General features: G+C 25.8%; 1 protein-coding gene across 5 annotated transcripts in view; it reads right to left on the reverse strand.

Moving 5' to 3' along the window:
• The window catches only part of LOC100213070 (kinesin-related protein 10), a 66,926-nt gene that overhangs the window by 4,410 nt on the left and 42,221 nt on the right, over nt 1–20,295 (reverse strand). For 2 of the 5 annotated variants that reach the window (XM_065799911.1, XM_065799914.1), the window contains 12 exons: nt 17,574–17,753; nt 14,660–14,903; nt 14,421–14,496; nt 13,999–14,170; nt 13,161–13,349; nt 10,840–11,131; nt 9,307–9,564; nt 7,235–7,560; nt 5,061–6,844; nt 4,804–4,913; nt 3,105–3,409; nt 2,887–2,941 (listed from right to left, as the gene is read on the reverse strand). In XM_065799911.1, coding sequence (XP_065655983.1) covers nt 2,887–2,941; nt 3,105–3,409; nt 4,804–4,913; nt 5,061–6,844; nt 7,235–7,560; nt 9,307–9,564; nt 10,840–11,131; nt 13,161–13,349; nt 13,999–14,170; nt 14,421–14,496; nt 14,660–14,903; nt 17,574–17,753 — 3,991 coding nt within the window. Of the gene's footprint in view, nt 1–2,886; nt 2,942–3,104; nt 3,413–4,803; nt 4,914–5,060; nt 6,845–7,234; nt 7,561–9,306; nt 9,565–10,839; nt 11,132–13,160; nt 13,350–13,998; nt 14,171–14,420; nt 14,497–14,659; nt 14,904–17,573; nt 17,754–17,877; nt 18,095–20,295 lie in introns of those variants that run through there. The other 3 variants (XM_065799910.1, XM_065799912.1, XM_065799913.1) reach the window with 2 other exon arrangements.

Here is a 20,295-nt window from a genome sequence, read left to right on the forward strand (position 1 = left end):
TAAATACTGGATTCGAAAATTTGAAGAATTTCTTTAAGTTGTCTGTGCAATGGTGTGATTAGTTCTTTTTTGGCAGACCACTATGTGGCACTGTTTCCCTTTAATAAGAATGTCAATGTTTTCATCAGTTTTTTCCATCTTGATGTTTTTATCTTGAGCAGTCGTGGCACAATGGTTAGAGTTCTGGCTCAGAATCCAGAGATCTGAGGTTCGATGTCGGCTCTAGCCCAACAAGCGCCATTGAAAGGAGGTGTGAACTTCTAGTTAAATGCTCTCCCACAGTGTTCTGTAATAAAACCGTAGGAACTTCTGGGAGCACCTAAATAACTATAAAAAAAAATGTAGAACTTTAAAAAAAGTTAAAATAAAGATGGTTTGAACTTTTCCAAATAATTTAGTTATGAATGGGGAAACCTCAGCAGCACGGCCACCAACAAAATTAAAGTGTGAGCTGCACATGGAACAAATCTTGCACAATCACAAAGAAAATAAATGTAAGCTTGGACACCCTTGTATTTTCCAGACATATTGACTCCATTGTCGTAAATCTTTAGATGTCCTCTAATTTTTCAGTGGTCTCTGTTGCAAGACCTTCTCCAATTTTATGGTAAGACTTAATGAAGTCCACAAAGCTTTCCTTAATTGTATAGGTTTCATCATTGATGAGGGCATATCTGATTGTTTGGGCCGTCTGCTTCTTATGGAAGGCATCTGTAGTGCAGTCAAACAGAACAAAGTGGTAGCTTCTTCTTTGTTTGATAATATGATTTTTCATAAAGAAAAAGGATGAATTGAGTAATGCAATTAGCTTATATTGAATTTTAGGAGAAAAGTAGGATGTTGTGGTTTTCTTTGCTTTAACAGGTGCAATGTATTTAGCCACTAAAGGATAATAATGGCTTATCAAATCAATCAATTTCAGAAAAATTCTACTGTTTTGTTGATCGATGACTTCTGTTGTGCCCCGAAGGGCAAGTTTTTTATACAGAACAAAATTGTATCAACAATCACTTTCAAGATGTCTCTCCACTGTTTTTCTACCACTTTTTCATCTCTCCATTGATAACTCTCTGCAAATCAGAATCCATGGTCTTTCCTTCTTTAATGCTTTTTTTTTTAGAATTTTTCAATCAGAATAGCATCTTTGGTGTTAATTGTTATTTTCATGTTCAGAAACTCTTGGGATTAGTTTTTGGTTTTGTTGGTTTTCGTTTTTGAAATAACAAAGAGCAAAAACAATAAGCAAAAAACAAATTACTGTACAGCAACCAATAGCAAACAAATTTAATCACCACCTTAATGAACTTTTTCATACAAATTTGTGTTAAAGTGTCACATTCTATTGTCAAAATCACACAGCGTGTTTGAAAAACATTCTCTTCTTTCTTGCTCTAGTCCATGCTGAATCAAAGAATAACTTATTTTATCTGTTAGTTTAGGCCATGTTGCTGGATCTCTGTGTTGAAAGTTTTCTACTAAGAATAATAAAATCTGATATTTCTGAACAAAATTCATTTTGATCAGAAATGTTAGATTTTCTGAAATATCAGGAATTTTGTGCCCTCCTAAGTTTGCCACATGGGGCCGCGGCCCGGTATGGCCCTGTCTTTAGTATAGTCCTGTATACGTATATATTAGGGTGCAATGAAATGCCAAAAAAGATCTGGCCTTATTCTTAAAGCTTTTTATTGGTTTGCAAAAGTATAAAATTCTCTCAGAATTTTCAAAGTAATATTGCATTTAGGGGGGCCACCTCAAGTCTGATGTTTGTGTGACCTTATCGCCAAAAAACAATTTTTTTAAGTATATCAAGTATATTAAGGGTCTCAAAAGAAACAAACTTAAACATAAATTTCAAAAACAAATATTTAAAAATCGAAAAAAAAAATTATAGTTAAAAAATCTTGTAAAAAATACACTTTTTTTATTTTTAAGTTAAAAATGTTATTTTCTATGCAGTAAAATCCTAAATAATTAATTTTTTGCACAACTTGGTTGTGAGATCTTTGAGATTATGCTATACTCTTACGCACTGACCTCATCAGTACTACTTTCTGACCTCATCAGTACTACTTTCTGACCTCATCAGTACTACTTTCTGACCTCATCAGTACTAATTTCTGACATCATTAGTACATAAACTACATTCTGACCTCATCATTACAAATATAAATGAGTCAAATAATGTTAACATCAACACTATTAGAAAATATTATCTTTTTTTTTAAAACAAATTCTATTCCAACAAACACTTAAATGTCAATGTCATGTTGTTTTTTGTGTTTTTTAAGCCCATGTCTTTTTTTGCATGAACCGTTAGTATTAAGCAAATTTAAATTTCAAATCTACAAAAAATCTAGGAAGTGCTTTCCCCACTTCCTAGATTTTTTTGTTGTAGAATAATTATATAATTATACTATTAAAAATTGTTTTAAAAATCAATATATTTTAGATATTTTAAGAATTTCTGGTGATATTAGCCTGGTAATTTTTTCGGTAATATTGGAAAGAAAGTTGAGGAAATAACTTATGTAATACAATTTTTGAAATCCTGTTATTCTTTTAAAAAAACTAAAAGAAAAAGAGAATAATGCATGGACATCTGAGGAGTTATTGAAGGTCAACTGAACTACAACTGATAATGACTTCTATAACAAAAAACGAAGTCAAAAACATATTTTAATAGCATATTAAAATATTATAATAATAATAACTAAAATATTTTTGAGTGGAAAACATTCTTTAGACATCAAGATCTTTTTTATTACTAAAATCAAGAGAGGATGAATCACAATTGAAGTTGTTTCTAATTGTTTTTAATCCAACTAACTATACTTTCAACTCTATTACTTAAAACAACTTAGGAAAAATAAAAATTATTCTCACTTTTAAGAAGCTTGTGATGTTGATCAAGTTCATTAATTCTGCAATGATTAACAAGCTAAATATAAAAAAATTTATTCTGATATGATTAGCAAGCTACTAATAAATATTTAAAAAATTGCAAACATTTTTAAAATTATTAATGTTAATAAATATATAATTTGTATTAAAGATATTTTTAACAAAGTTTAATATTTTTGACAAAAAAATACTACACTTACCTCTCCTCCTTGTGACTTCCAGGGTCTTTTATTTATTTTCTGTGGGTCATCAATTTCATACACTTTAATCTGCATACCTTCATCATCTGATTGACAGTGCCTATTTGGAAGCCACAGTGGCTTCTTAATTCGAACATTTGAGCTGTTAACCAATCTTCGACGGAATCCCAAAAACCTTTTTTTTTTTTTAGCCCCGTTACCTTCATTGTCAGTTAGATCTTCTGCACAACTAGTTGTTCCCCCATCAGTTATGGATGTATCATAGCCACTACTATGACCTCCATCTCCGCTTTCATTGTGGCTTACTTCTAGTAGAAAAAAAACTATAAAATGTGTTGCTGCAAAACCTGGAAATCATTTTGAAATTAATTTTTATTTATTTTAAATAAATTATTAATAAATTCTACTATCACCGTGATTTGTTAAAATTCAGATAATTTTAAATTGAATTATCTCAAAAACTACTTAATTCTAAAACTTTTTAAAAACAATGCATAATTAGTTTATTTGTGTGTGTGCATAGCTGTGTATCAAGATTTGTTTTTGCAATGCTAAGTAAAAAATAAATTAAAAAAACAAAAAAACTTTGACATTTTACATACAAAAAGCATGTAAAGTTCCAAAATCAACTGTTGGACTTGTCATAAAATGTTATAAGGAGAATGAAACTACAAACAAAAAAATGGAAGATGTGAAAAATCAAAACTTTGACAAAAAGAACACTAACAGTCAACTCAATTCATCAGTCACCAGATTTAGCGACAAAGTTTAAATGCAGTACATCTTTCGTTTTTCGTTTTGTAGCAAACACATCTTGTGATAGAGAAATCAAGGGAATAGACCAAGATAAAAATTTACATGAACTTGACGGGTACATTCATGTTGAAATGTTTTAAGTTTCTTGTGTGACCAGTTATTTCTAGTTTTGGTTTTAAACATTTCCTTTTATAACAAATCAAACTTTGACACCAGATCTGTGACTGAACTTTTTAAAAAACAACTTCTTCCATTATTTTAAAAAGGACTAACAACTAACTTTATTTTATGTCAGATCTGTATCAATTTCAGAAAATTGATGCTGTACTAAAGAATGCTAACCCATTAAACTGCCCTAAGCAGCAAGTCATTGAATTTTACTTTAAAATTGAGAAGCAAGTGCTAAAGAGGCAAATGTGAAAGAAGTGCTAAAAAATTCCAATATTATGGATAAATGCAACAACAAAAAAGTGACATAAATTAAAATTTCAGAGATGATAGAGGAGTTTATTTTTTTGTCAAAATAAAAACTAATAGCATCATGAAAAAAAAAAAAAATAGTTTTTTAGAAATATTTAAAATTGTCTAAATTTCAACCAATCATAGTGACAAAAAATATTACCAATTTCAACTAGTAATTCATTAACTAGTTTCAACTAATAATTCATTAACTAATATATATATATATATATATATATATATATATATATATATATATATATATATATATATATATATATATATATATATATATATATATATATATATATATATATATATATATATATATATATATACTCTTTGTAAATAAATAAGTTACAGAGAAACCTAACAAATTGATTTTTAAAAACAGTATAAAAATTTTCAATGTGGACCTCAAAGATTTATTGTAGTTACATGAAATTACTTTATTATTTTAATAAGATGTTTAAAATAAACTTACTTGATCTTGATCCAAAAAACTTTTTGCTGCGTGAAGAAAAATAAGATGAATAAGTAACATTACCATCACTTAAATATCCAGAAACTTTAGGAGTTTTTTTGAATGAGCGACTAAATTTATAAAATAATTAAAAAAAAAAAATTAATTAAAAAAAAGATTTATTATTAACTTATTTATTAATAAGTAGTTAAATTATTACAACTGATGTAATTTTTTAAAAATACATCAAAATAGTTATTTAGATACAAAAAAATTACCTAAATAGCCAAAACTTTGATTTTGATGATACTTGTGGCATATTTTTTTCATCATTTAGAACTTTTATTTCTTCTCTGCTTTTTAGTGATGATGATTGACTATTTAATGAACCAATTCCGCTGCTTGAATCGCTGTAAGCAGACATACGATTTTCTGATTTTGATTTTAATATTTTTCTATCAGATTTTGGTGATAATAATGAAAACTTTTTACTTGATTTAGGAGTTTTAAAAATATGTTGTTCCGAAAGTGGTGTAGAAAATAAAAAGGATGATGCTTGATCTGTAACAACTGCATTACTTTTCTGCAAAAGTGACTGACCAGATCGAGGTTCACTTTCTAAAGTAACTATAATTTCTTGATTATTATTTTTTATATACTGCTTATCTTGTTTTTTTATTTCCTCTTCCTCGAAGACAGTTGACCAGCGATACCTTAGTCTTGCAGGATGTTGCTTCCTGCTTGATGCAGGACTTAAGCATAAAGAAGCAACATCACTATCATCACTATCGTTAATTGAGGACAAACTAATTGTGTCTTCCTTTGAGTAAGATCTAGCATAAAAATGCTTTGGTGGAAACTTTTGTTGATTATTATTTTCACTAGAAAAAGTATTTACAGTTTTAAGCATCCTATCAAATTTTGGAGAAGCAATACTACTCAAAGGTTTTTTGGTTACACTAAAATTAGGAACAGTTGAAATGGATATTATGTGATCTAAATTTTCAATTTTATATGTTTGATTTTTTAAATCATTGCTTTTGTTCTGACAAATTTTAAATTGTTTTTCTTTTTTTTCAATAACTTCATTTTCACAAGTTCTACAAGAAGTAAGCAAAGAGTTTTCAGTTGCCTTAATTGGAGAATCAACAGACAATTCTTTTAAATTGTTTATAGAACTTTGTTGTTCTTGCAAACCATTAAGCAACTCATCAAGGTTCGTTTCAGGAATAAGTTTGTTAAGAACATTACTAACATTCAAATTTTTGCATGATACAAAATCACATGGCTTATCAATTTTACATGATATATTTTTTTCTAAATTAGATGATACAAAAATGTCCTTACTTTGTCTTACAGTACCTTTTACTATTTGAACAGGCTTGTATTTATAATTTTCAGGGGCAGATATATAACCATCAACTATTTTACAACTAAGGTCTACAACTTTATTTTCTGTATCAGATTTATAACCATTGCTTCTTTGAGTTTCATTATCAAATGAGTTTAAAAGTTTAGCTATTCTTTTTTCTTGTTTACGTATTTCTTTAAATGATGAAAGCTTAATTGCTTCATCATTAGATAATTTATTTTCGTTTTTTACAATTAATGGTGCAACAACATTAACCACTTTTTCAACATTCTCTCGCGGTTGGCAACCTATTTTTATATTTAATTTACCCAGAGCTTCAGTTTCACTTCCTATTTCTGATGTTTTTTTAGTTTGTTCTGGAATAGACCGACAGGTAACTTTTTTATGGTTTGTTAACATTGTATTTGATTCCATGTTTTCATCTTCTGAGCTAGAAGGTAACTTTAACTTCATTGCTAAATATGAAGACCTAGATGGAGGGTGCTCATTGTCAGATAAATCTCTATCACTGATGTGACCATTTCCCATATAAATGACAGTATCACAAGAATCTTCACCTGCACTTGAAGTATTGTAGTCTGAATTAACACAGGTTGTGTCATCTATGCCGTAAGTCTTTACCATAGCTGGATTGGGATATCTACTATTTGATTCCTCGCATGAACTTGGGTCTGAACTTGTGCAGCAATTCTAAAATAAATATTTACCAGATAGAATTATAATAAAGTAAAACTGTCAGTATATTTTAAAGAAAAAAAGCTAATGTTTTTCTTTTTTTTTTTATTACTTTTTTGTCACCATTTTAAAAAAAGCAATACAGTTAAAGTTCTTCTAATAAAAAATATTTATTAAAAAGCCTTTTACCTACCATCAAACAATCAACTGTTTGTACAAAAAGAGTTTTTACTGTAAGTATATACTGTAATTATAACTGATATAAAAGTGTAATTAGTAAAGGTTTATTAAAAAATAAAATTCAAATTTAAATTGAAAATTAAAAAATAAAATTGAAACCAAAATTAACTGAATATACTATTAAAACGCTCTAAACATTTTTTCTGTCTAGATTAAAATGCTTACTAAATTTTTTTTCCGTCTAGATTTGCTTATTTTTGAAGTAAGCTGTAACGTGTAACAAGTTTTAGTAAAGTTTTTTTCATGATCTGATATATGAGCAACCAATGTTGAGCGACAAGTTGGACTTCCAATAGAATCTTTTAACAATCTTGTAATTTTACTATCTCTGTATGGAACTTGCTTAAATCCATTTAACATAGCAACAATAATCTGACCAAGCCCTGCATGACTTGGTGCAGCCCCATGTGTATCAGTATCAAAATTTGAATTAATAGAACTTAGATCAATCATGTGTAAGCGTGATCTTCCTCCAGAATATGGAACAGAACCTAAAAAATTTTGATCATAATAATTGTGATTGTAATTTCATTATATTAATAATGGTTTTTAACCAATGTAATCATTAGATGTCTATTAGTAATGGTTATTAACCAATTTAATCATTAGGTGTCTATTAGTAATTGAACTAATTGTATACAACTATGAAATGTAAAATTTTAAAATATATTGATTGCTAGTTTTCTTATTGAACAAGTTTTTCAAAATCAAATTTGTACAACTTTTTGAAGAAAACAACTGAAAGAAACTTACTGCTATAAAAACAATAAATATCACTAGGACTGTGTGTTTTATAGCTTACTTATTTAACAACTTGTATGTTCCATAGCTTACTTATTTAACAACTTGTATGTTCCATAGCTTACTTATTTAACAACTTGTATGTTCCATAGCTTACTTATTTAACAACTTGTATGTTCCATAGCTTACTTATTTAACAACTTGTATGTTCCATAGCTTACTTATTTAACAACTTGTATGTTTCATAGCTTACTTATTTAACAACTTGTATGTTCCATAGCTTACTTATTTAACAACTTGTATGTTCCATAGCTTACTTATTTAACAACTTGTATGTTCCATAGCTTACTTATTTAACAACTTGTATGAATAGAAGGTAATAATAAAAAAGTTTTTTAATTAGCTCAAATTGATTCAAGTCTATATGAATCTGGCTGGCCGGGTTAATCAGGCTGAATAAAAAGATAAATGTTTACATTGTAAGTTTACAGCCCCAAAATGGAAACATCATTTTACATCTTGAGACTAAGTTATATAACAACAATTAATTTTATTTTTTTGAATAATGCTAACTTTGCCAGATTTTAACACTCAAAAACCCTAACCATTATATTGGAAACCATTATGTATATTGGAAACCATTATGCATATTGTATTTCTAACCATATGTATATTGGATTTCTAACCATTATGTATATTGGAAACCATTATGTATATTGGAACTAAAACTATATTGGAACTTTGAAATTAAAAAAATTACTTGAAGAAATTCTTAAACCAATGGAAGGAATGTTTTTAAATTTAAAGAACTTAATTAACTTTAGGAGAAAAATAAGTTTACCATAAAAACTTGGACCGGTATATAAAAGTGATAGCAATTTCTTTAAACAATAAAATTTCAAGATCACTGATTTTTTTCAATGGTTTTAACTTCAAAAACTTCAAAAAGAAAAAACAGAAAAACTAAAACAAAATTAAAAATTGGAATCTAAAACAAAAAAGAAAATTAATGAAAAGTAAAAAAATTTACAAGTTTTTGACATCTTATAAAAGCTTATTCAAACAACATGGAAGTTAAAGAGGTTCCAATAGTACTTCAGTAGAAATTGATTTAGAAAATAGAAACCTTTACAAAAATTAAGCATAATATCATGTAAAGGAATTAGTTTCAAGTCAAATATGTTGAAAATCTTGTTATTGCATTATGAAATTCTAAAAATCAACCAGCTTTAATATAATAAAGCATTTTACAGTTGCTTTTCCGATTAATGTTTGTTTGTTTGTTTTTTGTCTTTTTTTTTAATAGCAAAGCAGCAAAATAATAATTTTTTTGTAAAATTGAAAAAATTTTGATTTGTCTGCTTTAAAATTTTTTTTTTCTATTTCAACTAAATGTGATAAAATTTTAAAACACTTTTATTAGTATTTTATTAGAAGGAAGACTTTTTTCACTTTCTAAATAAGTAAAAAATAAAATTTAATTCTAAATGCCTTACCACCAGGACCACATTTTAGGCCTTTATCCACTCGATATTGGTAAACATGAATAGTAAAAATCATATGACTAAAATTAACACCACCTCCAGCTGCATTTTTAGTACGTGCTTCAAGTGCAGCATCCAATAGAAATGCAGCTTTCTCAGCATTAACAGCTTGAGGTTCACTAACATTGCCTAATTGTACTGTTCCACCAACTGGATCCTCACAAAGATATATTCCAGGTGATCCCCCACTACTATCAGTACTATCACATCCTAAAACAAGATCGCAATTATAAAACTACAACTGAAGAAAAAATAAGAAAAAATTAAATAAAACTTCAAAAATCAAAACTTTAAATGTTTGAATAAACGTTAAAATATTTAAGCATTATAAATTGAATGCATCTGTCAAGTTCAAATAAACTAATAAAGATTGAAATAATTATAAAAAATTTTTAAATAAATATATTTTTTTGATTTAATGCAAGAAAAAAAAGACAAAAATAAAATTAAAAATTCAAAGAATAAAGACTAGAAATAAGGATATCTAACAATGTTTGATTGCATAGAGAAGACGGAATCATAAAAAGAGAATAGAGTTGCCAAACTATTAGGAAAATGCCCACTTATAACCAAAATATTACATTATATATATATATACATATATATATATATATATATATATATATATATATATATATATATATATATATATATATATATATATATACAAACATTGCAACATGTTGGTTATAAAAGGATATTTTTCTGATATTTAAGCAACGCTATACTTCTATGCCATCTAATTATAATGCAATCTATTAAAACTATGACTATAGTGTGGTTTTCATCTTGTATGTTCACACATGAGTATTTTATTTTAGACAATTTGGTATGGCCGTTTGCAAGTTTTTTTATATGAAGCGTTGCGGAAAAAACTAAGTTTCAAAATCAAAGAAAGCAAAAACTATCACAATAGGAAATTAAAATAAATTTAAATAGAAAAAAAAAAAAATAATAACTTGTGTATTGTTTTTATTTTTGTTTCTTTAGAGTGGTTAATATTTTTAGCAAAATTGGATAAGACAAAGCAAAAAGAAAAGTTTTAAGTCAACATTAAAAAGAATGATATCCCTATATTTTGTTTGATATTTTGTTTGATTTTTTGTTTGTTGTTTCTTTAAAAAAGAAAAGCAAAAATATGAATTGCTTTCTGTTTGTAAAATATATTTGTATAACTTTAATCTAACAAATATATATTATCCCTATATGAATATCTCTATGTAATGCAAGTATATTAGGCACCAGTGATTTTCAACTTATTTTAGAAAAATTAATTGCTTCAAGAGGAATAACAATATATATATATATATATATATATATATATATATATATATATATATATATATATATATATATATATATATATATATATATATATATATATACACACATATATATAATACATACAATAAAATATAGTTATAATAGCAACTATAACCGTTTATGTAAACACCTAAAAGAAAAAACACTTAAAAGTTTATTCACCAGAACACTGCTCAGCTAATAAATCTTTTAAAACTTCAGATTTTCCAACAACTTCTACAGCAGATATTCTAACAGAAATTCTTGATCCAACTCTCTGTTTGCTATCTTCAATTAAATTATACAACCATGTAATTGCACACGGAATAATTCCTAAATTTAGATTATCTGTGTCTGCGCCAATCATTGTTTTTGTCTTCCCAACATTTGCAGCTCCATAAGATATCAAACACCCATCACCTCCATTGATAACAGCGTGTAAAACATCCAAAAGAGCAGTTGCAGAAACTTTACTCTGTTAAATAAAAATAAAATATATAGTTATAGTTTTTTAATTTTATAAACCTTAAACCCAGTCTGTTTGTAATTTTAATTTAAAAAAATGAAAAGTATTCACATGCTTTTCTATATATTCAACATTTCAAAATAAAAATCAATTAAACTTTTTCCTTTCTTTTGCCATAGTTTTTATCTTTTATTTAGTGATGTGTTTGTTTTTTACAGAACATTCATAGAACATATTCGAATGTTTGTAACATTCATCGAACATGCTCGAATGATTTGTATTTGCTGGGTAATACAAATCATTAGTCTCAACTTTTTAATTAATTATATATTTTTATTGAATAAGCTTCCTTTGTAAAAATACTTTTATTTTTTGATAAAAAGTATTTATTAAATTTTAAACATTGAAATATTACCAGAACACTATTCGGGGCCCGAATTAATGCAAAAAAAAAAAAAAAATTTAACATAGCTAAAAAGATGTAACTACATCTGTAGAATTCATAGATGTAGTTGTACAGATGTAGCTATTCTTAACATAATTGAAAAGATGAAACTACATCTGTAGAATTCACAGATGTAATAGTACAGATATAGTTATTTTTAACATAATTGAAAAGATGTAATTGCACCTGTAAAATTTCCAGACGTAGTTGCGCAGAAGTTGTTATACTTAATTGAAAAGAAGTAACTATAGTGTATTTACAGATGTTGTTGGATGTTATTTTACCTCAGTGTATTTACAGGTGTTGTTGGATAGCTGTTATTTTACCTCAGTGTATTTACAGGTGTTGTTGGATAGATGTTATTTTACCTCAGTGTATTTACAGGTGTTGTTGGATAGATGTTATTTTACCTCAGTGTATTTACAGGTGTTGTTGGATAGATGTTATTTTACCTCAGTATATTTACAGGTGTTGTTGGATAGATGTTATTTTACCTCAGTGTATTTACAGATGTTGTTGGACAGATGTTATTAGACATAGCAAAAACTGATATTGTCAAGTATTACAATATTTAAACCACTTTAAATAGTTATAGAAAACTAGTTAATATGTTCATGCCAACAATAAAACACCTGTTATTTTAAAAGCTGTTTTGTTCAGTTTATAAACTAACAACATAAAATCCATTTAAAATAAAACAAAGTAAATGAACAGTATTGTTCTAATTAATAAATTATTGTCATAAAACTTTAATTTCATATATGCACAAAAACATGCCTATAGACCATACGAGTCTATAATATATAGACCAAACAAGTAAGATCAAAGCACAAAAACATTAGATACCACGTTTTTTATAATTTGTTGTTTTTTGATCTAGCGTACTATTACAAATATAAGTATAGCTAATTTTTTTATACAAATGCAGTGGTGTGCACTTGGATTTTGGTCGGTCATCCGGCAGGCAACTGCGAGTAATAATTTAGCTAATCTTGGTCGCCCGCCAATATTATGAGTCATCCGTTATTATAAAAAAAAAAGTTTTATTTATGTCTTAAACAAGTTTTTTAAAGTGTGTGTTTTCACTTGAAATAAAATTATATTTTCATATTTGATGAATATAAAATTATAAAAAAGATTATTTTTATTAACGACTGCTTTTTTAACTTCAGCGGTTATGCAACGTTATATTTATTGTAAGAAAACTATGATGCATTTATAAAGTAGCGTTAAAAACTTCTTGGTATTTTTATTATTAAAAACATCGATATCTATGCAAGAGTGTCTATAAATGCAACCGATAATAATATTAGACCTTTTAAAAAAAAAATTTCAGCAAAGGTGGATTCTAAACAATCACGTGTGTAAAAGTTTAAAACTTTAAAAATTTGTAAAATGTCAGAGACTTTTGAATTGTTATCTAGGACTTTTTTTGTTTAGTTCTTTTAATTTTAGGTTTTATTTTTTATTTAGTTTTTCTGTTGACTGAGGTTTTCTGTTGACTGAGGTTTTCTGTTGACTGAGGTTACATTTTTTCTTATATTTTGTTATTTATTATTTTCCTTGTATCTTACTAAAATTACAAAATATTACCTGAGATAAATTATGTTCAAAAATAGCATCAAAGGCATATAATTTTGGAGATGCATTAGTAAGTTGCAAATGTTGAGGTATACCAGACAACTGAGTTGGTTGCTTAATTGAAATATGTTTTTTTCTTTGATCTACTTGTATAATTGAATCACAAAGGTCTTCTGAATGAATTCGAAGCATAACATTAACCTACAAAATTATAACATTACATTACAAAAACATAATGTTAACCTTCAAAAGCATTATGTTAACATAATAAATAAAAAACAATATAAAACCATTACAAGTCAAACATTAACCTGCAATAGCATAACATTAACCTACAAAAACATAATGTTAACTCACAAAAGTCTAACAATTACCTATAATACCATAACATTAACATACAAAAACATGACATTAACCAACAAAAATACAACGTTAATTTACAAAAGCTTAACATTTACCTACAAAAGCATAAATTAACTTACAAAAGCTTAACATTAACCAACAAAAGTTTTAAAAATTATTTATTTAAATTTTATTTATACAAAAGCGCTAAAACACGAAGTCCCAATTTCTGAAAATATTCCATATATTTCTTTTCCAACCTAATGAAGAAATTGTATTTCTGACCTAGATGTACCAATTCTAACATTATACCTTTAATATTTATTAATAATTTTATGCCTACCTTTTAAATATTCAATTTCCAACTTTTTAATATTTATTATATTTTAAATACCTTTAGAAAAATTTATTCTCAAAAAAAACTTTCAAAAAATTTTTTTTTAGAAGCACTTTATTTTTAAAAGAATTTTGTACAATTACCATAACTTTTTAAATGTACTATCCTTACCTTTCCATCAACTCTCCTTCCTATGTACTTAAATAGGCCTGGTGGATTATCTGGTGGCATGTTTTTGATTATACTTTGAAAATTTGTCAGAAATGTGACATCTTTGGATACTGAATTTTTGTTTGAAACTTTTCTGTTTTGTTTATTAGGAATATTAAACATCTTTGCAGCTCTAAATTTAAACAAAATATGTATTATATAAAGATTACCATAAATATTCAAACATATTCAAAAATTACTAAAAAATTAATATTCAAAAATTTTTAATAATACTATTATTATTAAAAATAATATTAGTATTATTAAAATAATAATACTATTATTTTTAATAATACTATTATTAAAAAGTTTTTTGAAAAACATAAAAATCAGTAAACTTCAAAAATTTTAAAAAGAAAACTCGAGAAATAAAATTTACTAACTCAGTAAAAAAATGTGCAGCAGATGGAGATGCAGTAGATCGAGATGAGTTCAACTTTAAATCATGGCTTGTATTATCTAGTAAAAATTTCTAAATGAATTTGCAACTTTTACGACCATGAGAAGTTGTAATCATATGAGAAGTTGTAATCATGAGTTGCAATCATGCTGGTGATAAATATAAACAATTTGAATTTTTTAAAAAGCATGCAACAAACGTGCAACAAACATGCACTATTACCTGTATTTTTACTTTTACTTTCCAATTCATTTGATACATTATTGGTTAAAGATACTTGCTTTTCTTCTTTGTGGCATTTACTTACATTAGATGGAATATTTGTTGAGCCCAAAAATTTTAACGCTTGTTTCTTTAAAAACTCAACATGTAATCCACAATCAATGCATACTCCATTTGATGTTCCTGATAAAAGATCATATTCAAGTCGAAAATTTTTGTATACTAGAGGTAGCAAGTTATCCAACTAAAAAGATGAGAAAATTTTGATAATTGAACAATATAAGGATAATAAGGTGACTTACATATTTAGCTCTATAATTGTGGTTTTCTATAAAGTGCAAACCACAGTGTTTATTATGTAAGAATAACAACTTTTTTTTGTATATTTTTTCTTATTAACTTTTAAGTTTATATTTTACCAGGCTATAATATTTTATGACAGATTTTAAACAGGGTTACCAGGTAGGCTGTAAGGTTTAAAGCAAAAAAAGGCCACTCAAACACGCAGCAGGTAATTTTATTTTAACATTTTTTGAAGAAAATTGCTTTTTGCTATGAACTATAATATTATACTATGAACTAAGTTATAATTATGCTTATTTAATCCAGGCATTAATTAGTTATTTAGTGAAAAAAAATCTTCTTGCAGTATGCTTTTGTATTTATTCTTTTAGATAAAATCCAATTTTATATTTAAAACAATAAAAGAAATGTTGCAAACTTTATTTTCTTTAGTTTTTAGGTAGTTAGATAGATCCTATAATACAAAAAATAAACTACATGTATTTTGCATTTTTCGAATTTTAATTTCATAGAACAAATCCATTAAATTTTTTTGTTAGCACGTTTCTATTATTTGTAAGTGTAAAATAATTCATAAAAGCATTTCATAATGAATTTAGTTTAAATCATTTAAATTAGTATATTTTACATATTTTTATAATTAAAAAAAAAACATTAGAACAGTTGTTAATATATAAATAAAATAGTTAGAAATTTCAAAGAAACAAACAAACAAAGCATATTTCTCTGAAAATTGAAAAATAAAATTTATATTTTTCTCCGAAAATGGGTTTTCTTATCGATAATGAGAGAATGATAAGTCGACGAATAGTTTTTTGTTTATTTTTAATAATAAAAAAATAAACGTGTCATATAGCATGCGTACTGAATGAGAGCAACCTTTGCTAGGTCCACAAAAAAAATGTCACTATCACGTTCAATAAATTATCACACGAGTTATGACAAAACTATAGTTTTGGACCCGCGGTCCATAATGATTCTTTGTAAAAAAACTCTACATGTCTTTTTGTGAAAATTTTTACATTTTTTGTAAAATTTTTTCTAAATCACAACTTGTACTTATATGTTAATAATAATAAGATGTACATAACAAATGTATAAAAAGATTATTTTGCTCGATGAAGTATGTAGAGAACTTTTATTAAAGCGACTTTTAGAATCTGATTGTGCAACCATTAGGGTATTTATTATTAGGGTAACCATTAGGGTATTTATTATATTTACGAACTTGATTATTTTTTCTAAAGAAATTTATTTTTTGAAAAAGAAAATTCAACTGGTTCGGATTCAATTTGTTGATTTACTGATAACTTCTGATTTATTAATAGTACAAAGTACATACAGTAAACTCCTGATAATTGGAACCTCAGAGGGACAAAGAAAATGATTTGAGTTAGCGAATGTTTGAGATTGATTGAATAAATGTTGAGTGATTTTTTATGAGAAACTGGATACAACGGGTATTTTAAAATACTTCAAGTTTTTAGAAGTTTGAGTTATCGAGGGTTCGAGTAATCGGAAATTTACTGTATGTATTATATATGTATGTATTTTACTTTATAAATAAATCAGAAACTATTGAAAAAACAACTACTTGAATTCGATCGTCTGAACCAGTTGGTTACCAGATCATAAACCAGTTAGTTATTTTTTGAAAATATAATTATTTTTTTTTACATCCATAGTCAAGTATATCAACGCATTCTTTCCAGTATAAGTGTTATTTCGGTATTAATTTTTCGAATTTTGTTATTATTTTTTTTTATTTACATTTAGTTTTGTATTATAGTAATAACAATTGAGTAAGAAAATCAATTTATTACTAGAAAATAAAATGCAACATAAATATGCAACTGCTCTACGTTGACTGCGTAGTAACAAAGCGAGTCAGCATACGTAGTTAATTTTTCGTGGAGAGGGGGGAAAGATGTTATATTTTCTATCACATTAGTTTTAACAAATAATAATAAAAAAGATCCTTTATTCTAAGATATTTTAATACTTTCAGATTCTGGAGGGGGTGGGGGATGCATATCCACCCCACCCCCACTTGAATGCTTCACTGGTTTGTATCTATACAAATTATTACTGTTTTGTATTATAAATGTTATTAAAATTGTGTTTGTATATATAGTTCATTAATCTAAATAATCTTCGAATTATTAAATCTTATTAATGCTATATACTTCGTTAAAACTTATTTTCCTATTGTTTTGAATATACATATAAATATATATATATATATATATATATATATTATATATATATATATATATATATATATATATATACACAGCATATAAGCTTTCTTTTTTTAAATATATATACTTTTTAGATATTTTGTTGATTAGCGCCATCACGTAAATTGTTTATATTATTTCAGGTGTCATGGTATATTATTTACAGGTCTATACCTTACCATATGTTCATAACATATATATACCACATGTTCATAACATATATATATACATATATATATATATATATATATATATATATATATATATATATATATATATATATATATATATATATATATATATATATATATATATATATATATATATATATATATATATACACAAATATAAACAAATGTGTTTTAACTTACTGATAGTTTTCCTTTGCCATTGACTATTTTACGATATTCTATGAGCATGTATCTTAACGATTGTCTTTTCAATTCTGTAAGACGGTTATTACATCCAATGCAGTTTAATTCAATTAAAGACTTTGCGGCATTTTCAGCAACATTGTTGGTCATCATATATAAAGAGGTCTCTGAGTTCATCTATAAGTGTATTTTTAAAATAATATTTAAAAATTAAGCATTGATAATAATTAATTACTGACATTAATTTATCATCGAAATAAATTTTATTATTGTTAATAGTTTATTGTTAGCAGAATATTACATTTTAAGTATTTACAACAAATAACAACAAAGTATTTGTGCAGTCTTAAATATGACGTTCAGACGCGATTAACATTATTAGTTACATCTTTTAAAGAGTACACAGCTAACTAATATATAAATTTTATTTTGACATATGTCTTGAATATTTGGCTCCATCTTTAAAAATGTCAACAACTCATTCATTTAAGAAGATCGAAATGGTATACTCATTTTATAAAAAAAAAGAAATTCAATGAAATCACTTAAGTATGTTATCATAACGAATACTGCTGAGCGAGTTAATTTATTTAGTTATCCAATTTACAGTCTTGTTTGAACAAGCTCATTGTGTATAACTGTGTCGTTATTAGTTTAGCGTATTTACTAGTTATTTGCCGCACTTTTTTTACTTTTCTCCTAATTTATAGTCGTATAGTAGCAGGAAAATTCCTAAATTGCATTTAGAACTTTTTAGAGGCTCTAAACAAGTTACAAAAGAACGTTTCCGTCCGATGTATACTGATCCGCCCGTCGTGTAATTGAGATTTTTAGACTAAAATGAGCAATCTATTGATAAATAGTTATATGATTCTTTAAAAAATTTAACGGAATTTCTAGAAAAGGCTCAAAATTCTTAAAAAGCTTAACGGAAACGGAAATTACAAAACGAAATCTATTGTTTTTTCTTTCAAACTAAAGTTAACTTCCTTTAATAATAAAGAACGATTATAACAAGGAAAAAAACGACCATATTGTTATTATTATTATTATTATTATTATTACTACTAATTATTATAATAGTTATTTTTATAATAGTTATTGTTGTTATTAATAATAGCAATAGTAGTAGTAGTAATAATAATAACAATAATAAAAATACAATTTTAAAACCTTTTTGACTTTATAGATTCAAATAAAACATAAGTATTAAGAGTGAAAATGGGAGGAAACTTATTTCAGTTGATAGGAAGTTCACACTTGGCAAATTAAACAAGTGTAAATCTGACACACAAGCATATATGTATATATATTGGTTTTTTCTTTTTAATCCTAAAGCTAGAAGTTCGTTTATTTAAGTTCTTTGAAAATTTAGATTTATTTCTAATAATAATATGTAAATTAAAGATTAGAACTTAAGGAAATAAGCTTCATTGATTTTAAATCCGAAAAGAAACTATTTCATTGTTCATACAAGAGTACAATTTTCTTTTAATACAATCAAAATGAGATACTAGGGATTGTTAATTGGTGCCTAGCAACTAAACGGGTTCATTAATGACGTTGGATCAGTTTAGTTCATAACACAGCAGTACTGTTTTTCCTTACATTAAATGTTTTTTGGATGTCGATAAAGCAGCGGGTTTGAGCTACGTTTTTCGAAAAAGCTTCGAATTACGTTAACACTATAATTTTGTTAAGAATATATAATTTCTTAAAAAAATGTTTTACAAAGATTTATTTTAGAAATTTATCATAAAATTAATCTCTCAAATAGTCAATGAATAAAGTAATGGATAACGTAATAATGAAACGAGTAACATAAACTTTTTTTGTGGAGTTCGAGTACTGTCATAAAAAGTCTTGTTTATAAATATAAAATATGTGGGGAAAAAAATTAAATTTAAACTCATTTCAAGGTAATCAGAAGAGTACCTGTACCGCATCAAGTTTGAACCTGACATTTAAAAGACCAATACTTTAATTAGTATAGTAAATATAAACTTTTTAAATATAAATTAGCAATAAATTATATATAAATGATAATGATAAAATAAAATGATAAAATAAGTTAAATATAAATAATAATGAATTAAAAATAAATTAAAATAGTTTAATATAAATAAAATTATTTTAATTTATTAAAATAATTTGAATAATAGTAAATTAATAAATTAATTAAATTAATTTTTAATTGAAAATAGTAATTAATAGGTTATTAGTTTTAAATTTTAATATATTAGTTTTATATATTAGTTTAAAACGTTTTAAAACTAAATGTCACTTTTCATTAAAATAAAAAAATTATTTTGAAATAACATATTTGTTGAAAGTTCAAAAGTACAACAATAAATCTTTACTGCCATCTGAAAATCTTTAAAACGATAGAAATCACTATATGATCAAACAAATTATTTTAAGACTTAAGTTGATGTGGTTGCTTTAATCGGCAATAAAATCATTTAAAAACATCAAAGGTACTATTTTTAGCATATCATAACTTTTTAAAAACTTAAACTTCACAAATACCGCTTAAAAGTAATACTAAGTAAATGAGCTAAGGAGTTGGATGGGATTAACCTGTAAGATAAAAAGTTTATTACTTAGTCTATTTATTCAGCGTTCAACTTCAATGCAATGAAGAGTAATATATAAGATAATTTAATTTTGTTACTTTTTACGAAATTTTACATTTATTAACAAAATCTTTAAAAACTTG

The sequence above is a fragment of the Hydra vulgaris genome, chromosome 06, assembly GCF_038396675.1.
Source record: "Hydra vulgaris chromosome 06, alternate assembly HydraT2T_AEP".
NCBI classification, from domain to species: Eukaryota; Metazoa; Cnidaria; class Hydrozoa; order Anthoathecata; family Hydridae; genus Hydra; species Hydra vulgaris.